The 6901-nt window shown below is 37.7% G+C and overlaps 1 protein-coding gene across 1 annotated transcript; it reads right to left on the reverse strand.

The window, feature by feature from the left end:
* Window positions 1-1377: 1377 nt before the first annotated feature.
* LOC113145499 (cytochrome P450 3A27-like) lies at window positions 1378-6404 on the reverse strand. Its single transcript, XM_026332303.1, has 14 exons — window positions 6365-6404; window positions 6147-6265; window positions 4710-4803; window positions 4571-4623; window positions 4378-4477; window positions 4156-4269; window positions 3929-4017; window positions 3646-3794; window positions 3431-3555; window positions 3267-3345; window positions 2770-2930; window positions 2452-2678; window positions 2191-2353; window positions 1378-2064 (listed from the first exon to the last, which is right to left on the reverse strand). Exons 2-14 carry the CDS (start codon window positions 6215-6217, stop codon window positions 1969-1971), a joined length of 1521 nt encoding a protein of 506 aa, XP_026188088.1. The 5' UTR covers window positions 6218-6265; window positions 6365-6404; the 3' UTR covers window positions 1378-1968.
* Between the last annotated feature and the right edge of the window lie 497 nt (window positions 6405-6901).

Raw genomic sequence — 6901 nt, forward strand, 5'->3', positions numbered from 1 at the left:
AGCTTTTGTTAGTGACATTTTAGTCTTTTTCCCTGCATTTGTGATAAATAAACATTTTGTATTTACATATTTATGTACAGTTACCATGGTTACATGACACACAACGTCAGTCTGCTGTGCAGCTGCGTTTCTCTCACATTTTGACCAAAATCCAAAGTCCATGCTGTTTACTGTAAGAAACTACATTCAAACTACATACTGCATGACATTAGTACAGGGGTAGTTCTCCAGGAGGATTTAGTTGTGGCTGACTTTACATGTAATGTATAAATTTCTTGTTATAGTGACAAAGGCTGTCCAAATGAAATCTATAGCAGTAAATGTTTGTTAATGTTGGCATCGAACACGTCACTGCTTCACTGCTTTCTATATGTTTTCACACTTCAGTGCACCCTAACTCATCTGGGGAGATTATGACACATTCATATATTGATATAAGGCATTGATACAAAGTATATTTAGGTTTTGTTTACGCACCTTCCTCAGAAACACTGAGGATTGTGTTTCAAAAAATGAACTGGGAAATGCTGGTTTGCTCATTCATTGAGGTCATTGTGGACTCAGCCTCTTGAAACCCTGTCCTAACATTTAGAACTAGGCCAGTTATTGAGTGAAATAGAATAGGAAAAGGTCGGCACTGAATAGTCTAATCTTTATTACCACTCCTTCTTTTGTTTCTTTGTGACTGTTATCTCCCTGTGGACTCTGTCTGATTAAAAAGCAGGATCAGAAACCTGATAAGCAAAATGATGCTGTTAAAATACCTGCCAAAATAATAAAAAGTGTTCTCACATTACAAGCTTGTCCTTCTCAGTTCTGTTGCTCTGCTGAGTGCAGTATGTGCTTGTAAAATACAGCAAATTCAGGACATGCACAGCCCTGATGAAGACACCTATCAGTCAAACTTCAGTCTAATATTCTCTAAGATATAAAGCACTGACAGTTACATCATCATATTTCTGTTAAACACTTATTGACTCAACACACTTTACGTTCAATATGTGATGTCTCCTCATGTCTCGTCATGTCAGGACAGGCCTGTGCTGACTTGTGTTAACTGACTGTATTTTTCCAGTACAGCTGAATGAGTCTGTAGTTTGGGATTACAGTTAGTGGAAGAATTATTCAGATGCTCATGTAAATAGAAATCAAGAGCATTTTGGGTAGAAATACTCAATTTGAGGTAAATGTCTAAATGTAAATTCTTACATGTCTAAATGTAACTTAAGTATAAAATCTGTACCTATTATGCAGAAAAAAAACCCTGTGACTCTGTGAAGTATAAAGCAGCATAAATCAAACTAAGTGCAGCCTAATTATCCTAAAATGAAATATAACTAAACTGCAGCTAAAGGGTTGTCAAATGACCAGAGTCCACACCTTCACCAAATTTAATGTGAGCATTTTCAATCCTACGCTAACATAATAATACAAACATACAATATCATTCATAACATGAGGGGAGGAGAATGAGATCATCATGCACATGTGGGCCTGTTTGTATTGTTTCCACAGCCCAGCCTACACAGGAGCGCCCTAACTTCTCAACTGATGAGGACAGATCACAACAACGCAGGTGGAAACAGGCCAAGTTGGATGACTATTATCAAGACAATTATTTAAACTCTCAACATGAAGCTTTTTCAGTATAATTATATTTCTCTGAAGAGTTTAACCTGAGTGGATAACATGGAAATAGTAAAAGCAACAGTTGTCACATATCGCAATATATTCATGACCAGGCAGAAAAGTAATGCTTAAAAATATTTGTATCCTTTAATATCCAAGAAGACCTTATGTTTTATGGTCTAAAATCTATAGTGTAGTTAAAAGACACAAACCACAGAGGAAGATTCTTATGAAAACTGCATAATGAATTGAAAAGGTTAGTTACTGAAATGACAAACATAGTAGCAAGTAGTTAAGTGTTAAACTATAATCCATTATACAGATAATCAGATGTTAGCTTCAAGAAGAACTGGCAGCAGTCGTTCTGCGCTCTAACTTCAGCTTGATGGGATTCTTGGGTGTAGAAAATATATTATTTCCCAGCACCAATGGAATCTAGAAAAAAAAAAGTGTCACAAATGAGGCTCTACCAAAGCTGAAATCCAAAACTCAGTGTCAACCATTTCTACTTTAAAAACTCTAAGTTCTTTAAGATCAAAAATACTGAAAATGTCTTCTCACATCTGTCTCCTTGCATGTGACAAAGCTGAAGTGCTGAAGGATCTCCACTATGGCCAACTTCATCACTAAGAGAGCAAATCGCATGCCGATACAGTTCCTCGGCCCAGCTCCGAAGGGCAGGAATGCATAAGGATCTATGTTGTTTTTGTTCTCTTTGCTGAACCTAAAAAATGAACAAACAGATTATGATTCTTAGATGATTCTTAGACAAATATTTGGTTAAAACTTATGAATTATGATATTATGAAACCAGTAAAGTACCTTTCAGGTGTGAAAGCTTCAGGCTCAGGCCACAAAGCAGGGTCATGCTGGATAGCATAAACTGGTATCACGATGACAGTTCCCTTAGGGATGGTGACACCGTTCACTTCGACAGAAGCCTTTGCCACTCTCTCTAATCGATTACCAGCAGGGTACAGCCTCAATGACTCGTTCAGCACCATGTCCAGGTATTCCATCTGCATCAGGGCTTCATAGGTTGGCTGAGCCTGTAGCGAGTGGTAACGTATAGTTATCGGCTGTTTCGCAGGAGCAGTTGTTCAATAAAAACAAAATGAGTGGAAATGAAATGAAAGTAACCTTGTCAGGGAAGGTTTCATCAATCTCCTCTTGCAGAGTCTTTTGGATGTGGGGATGGATTGCCAGGTTGTAGGCCAAAAAGCCCAGTGAGCTGCCAGTGGTTTCATAGCCAGCAAAGATGAATATCATGGCCTGAGTAAGAATCTCATGATCAGTCAGCCCTGAAACACAAACACACCGTGATTAACGTATTATTCCCAAAGGAGGGGGTTCATAATGCACTAAGTGTAAACTGACATTTTAAAGTTTACTTCCTTTAAAACTTCCCTTTTAACCAAAACATGTGATGTAATAGACGTATTATGCATCAGTCAGCGCAATGCAAAGCAATGGATTTTAGTTAGTATGCTACTTAACAATGTGACCTTTGATAGCTTTGACTACACTGACTGTGTACATGTAGAGTAAAAAATAAAAAGGACAGGGAGAAAGGTTAACTTTCCTTCAGTCATGACTACAGAGAAACTTCAATTTCTCCATCTGATTTCTTTTTCTACCTTTCTGGGAGCTCAGATCATTTTTGTTGGTCTCTGAAATCTCAGAGTCCATCATTAGTTGCATGAAGTCCACTCGGTTCTGCCAGATAAAAACAAGTAGAAATGTTTTAGGGAAATGTTAAAATAGCTTGCAGCCACTGTTAAACTTGTTATAGCTAAATTACTTTGCATTCATTTGCCCGATCTTCCTTGATCTTCTTCAAAACGTTGTAAAAGAAATTCAGCACATCAGCAGGGAATAATGACAAGTCCAGCTTCTCAAAAACTGGTCTGAAGAATGGAAACAGAACTAAAACGAATGAGAATTGAAAGACATAGTTAATTCATGGCTCCAGAGGACAAATTAAACATTCTGGATAAATAATAATGTTTGGCATACCTGATAACACAACCAAAGGATGAAAGAAATCTAACTTGACCAGCCTTTTAATATTTGCTACAAAAGGATCAGTGGGATGACTGATTGAATCAATGTCTACACCGAAGGCAGTGCTGGTCACAACATCCATCGTGTACGGTCCAAATACTCTGCAAAAAAGGCAAACATGTAATTGCAGTTGATAATAATAACAATAATGATACATATTTCAGTATGAATAAGTGAATATTGCTAGAAAAGACTTTTGTGCCCAAATCTCATAACAAACAGGAAAATAACTCACTCTTTGACCTCTATGACGTCATCAGCCTCCACTTTCTTTTGCAGGTTGCTGATTAGATTACTCGAGTGCTGTAACATTATTGTGTACATCTGTCCCAATAATGGAAACATTAAAACATAAAATACAGTATTTGCATACCGATATAAAACAGCTTTAATGTGAATATGTGAACTATGCACTGGAATCAACAGTAATCATTGAAAACATTCAGCAGGGTGCTTTCTAACCTCTTTCAGTCGTCCGCTGGTGAATGATGGAGAGAGCACGCTGCGAATCCTCTTCCATTCCTCATCCTCTACCACAGTTATAGCATCGTTCAAGGGTCCGTTTAGGCCCAAGTTCTAAGGCACACACACATTCACACATGGCGTGTTCAAAGTGTGTTCTTGGATTAGTATTACGGTGTTAACTTGAGAAACTGTAGAGAAACTAGTGTTTGTTTACCTTACCCTCCTATTGGTGAAGGCAGAATAACACTCCTTAACCAAGACTGTTTTGATCATTGCTGTGTCCATTATAGCCAGGACTGGCTGTCTGCCATCGTACAAGCTTGTAATACAATTAGAGATATTGCAAAAACTCAGTTACAACCTGAATTTTGACATGTAAGGAATGATAGATTCCTTGATGTAAAACACTTACCCCCACATCTTGCCATATTTCTGATAGCATTTTGTATCAAAGTTGTGGATTCCCTGAGGAGCAAAATGAGAAGGAAGTGGCAAATGCATTGAAACAGTTAAAACCACCATCAGCAGAATGTGCACCAAACATGTCTCACCTCTCTGTACCCCCAAAAAGTCCCAATAAAGGGCAAAGGTTTGGGTCCGTGGACGCTTAATTTCTTGAAAAATCCATACGGTGCATATCCATAGCTAAGGATTAAAACAGGATTAGTTACATGAGGCCAAATGCATCTAGTATTTAAAAAGTTCTTTTTCTCTACATACCTTTTCTTTTGTGAAATTACAGACTTTGTTTCCTTCATGCTGTGTGTTTGTATCGAATTGCTTTAATATTTCCCATTTATCATATACTGCACATGTTTCAATAAATACCTTTTTTGATAAAGCACGTGTGTCTTGCACAAAGACTATGCTTATTATAAATCAAACTGTTTGATTTTCCTACGCTCGTGTTACTGTAATGTCTATTTATTTGAACTATTTTATTTGGGTTTTAGTCTGAGAATAGTGATTGAACAAATATCTAAATCTGAACTTGTTTGGTTTGCTCTTTTAAATTTTAGTGGTAGCAGTTAACAGTTCATTCAATCATGCAATGCACCATTAGAAGACAATACTGAAATAATAAAAGTGCCTGGCAGCAAAGTAGCTGCATATTTTCCCTCAGCAAATGCTCATTTTATCTGTTATGTGCCATGTTGTGTTTTACTGTCCCTAAAATCTGGAAGCTTAGAAATGCAGATGGTGCCCCCCCCCCTCTCTCAGATGCTTTAAAATAAAATCCTTACTACTAAATAATAATAATAATAATAATAACCCTGTGTAGGCTGTGAGCTGACAGCTGAAGGTGAGCAGGTTCATCACACACACATACTAATAAAGCAGATCTACCTTCTCACACCATAAACAAGATCTGCTTCTTTTTCAGTTCATGTGGGTGAGTTCACCAGGTAACATACATACTGATCACACCAGTGAAGATCAGAAGTAGTTTGAGAAGCTTCTGTGGATGATTTGACTCTTTTTAGTAGAAGAGAAATATTCTCACCTTTAGACATTTTCATGGAGCACATCTTAATTTGAAAAGCCTTTTGACAGCACGCTTTAATTTGAAAAGCCTTTTGACAGCACATCATTTCTTACTTCACTCAACGGACTTAAAAAACAAAAACAAACTTTGGACATGTTGTTGCCAAACGTGTTTGGTGAAAGACTAGTGGGTCAGTGCGAAGCTGCACCACCTTTGTTTTTCCCATAAGTCTTCACTTATTTGACCGTTTCACCTCCCCCTTCTTTCCTGCTCACCTTGCTGCACCTTTTACACTGAGCCAACTTACTAAAGGTTTTAATTCGCATTCACCCAGGACTGATCGTTTTGCTGCAACTTTGATTTCGATTCCAGACAAATCCAACGGCGTCACGCAAAGGTGTGCCGCAAAATAAACGACTTCCGCCCTCGTTTATCTATAGACCGAACTGTTTTATACTTTAAACATTTTAAAAGACAGAGATAAACATGACAATACACTTACACAGCAATGAGAGTGATGATGATAGTTATTAAAGTCCAGGTCTCAATGGAAAGGTCCGGGAAATAGCCCATGTTCCTGCTGTGCAGTGTCGACAGCCTCTTCACAATAGGTGGTTCTTGCTGGAAAACACGGAAGTTACATAAGATCAAACTTGCCCATCAGTCCACGAGCCCTCATCCCCCGTCAGGTATCTCTGGTTGCATTGTCACGGCACGAACCTTTTGGCTCCTACACTGAGCAAGAATTAGCCCACTGAGTAACCCAAACCTGCTGATTACGTCTTTGTTTTGATTTCATAATATACTTTTGCCCTTTTCATCAGGATATGACATATTCAGAGATTTCCTCACTGTTTCCTTTGCTATTTTGGATTTCAGTGGCTTTTTGCACTGTAGACCTTCAGGTTCTTGGAAAAAGAACAACATAATGTAGAAATCCATCACCAACACTGCCTGAATAATTCTTTTATTCTCTCTTTTCACAGACATGGTGTGAAATTAAATTCAGGCCAAAGGGCCTTGAAGACCTTGACATAGATGCCAAGTGTTTATTTCCCAAACAAAGCTGGTACTTTACTGTAAGCAAAAGTGTTAGATATGACGAAGCCCTGGCTGAATGACATGAAATACACATATAATATATGTATATTATATATTATATATGTATAAATATATATAGTATGTCTTGGATTTGTGGCTGTTGCTGTTTTGTATGTATTATTCTTAATAAATTACTGAACTCAGGACACTGAAGTA

This window comes from Mastacembelus armatus, chromosome 7, assembly GCF_900324485.2.
Source record: "Mastacembelus armatus chromosome 7, fMasArm1.2, whole genome shotgun sequence".
In the NCBI taxonomy this organism is placed as follows: domain Eukaryota; kingdom Metazoa; phylum Chordata; class Actinopteri; order Synbranchiformes; family Mastacembelidae; genus Mastacembelus; species Mastacembelus armatus.

What these genes read in the sequence shown, in the direction of transcription:
- LOC113145499 (XM_026332303.1), bottom strand. Translation starts at nt 6,217, where the DNA reads ATGGGCTATTTCCCGGACCTTTCCATTGAGACCTGGACTTTAATAACT. An exon ending in CTGCCTTCACCAATAGGAGG is followed by an intron (nt 4,270 to 4,377) that starts GTAAGGTAAACA and finishes TGTGTGCCTTAG; the next exon opens with AACTTGGGCCTAAACGGACC. An exon ending in TCCTTTGGTTGTGTTATCAG is followed by an intron (nt 3,556 to 3,645) that starts GTATGCCAAACA and finishes CATTCGTTTTAG; the next exon opens with TTCTGTTTCCATTCTTCAGA.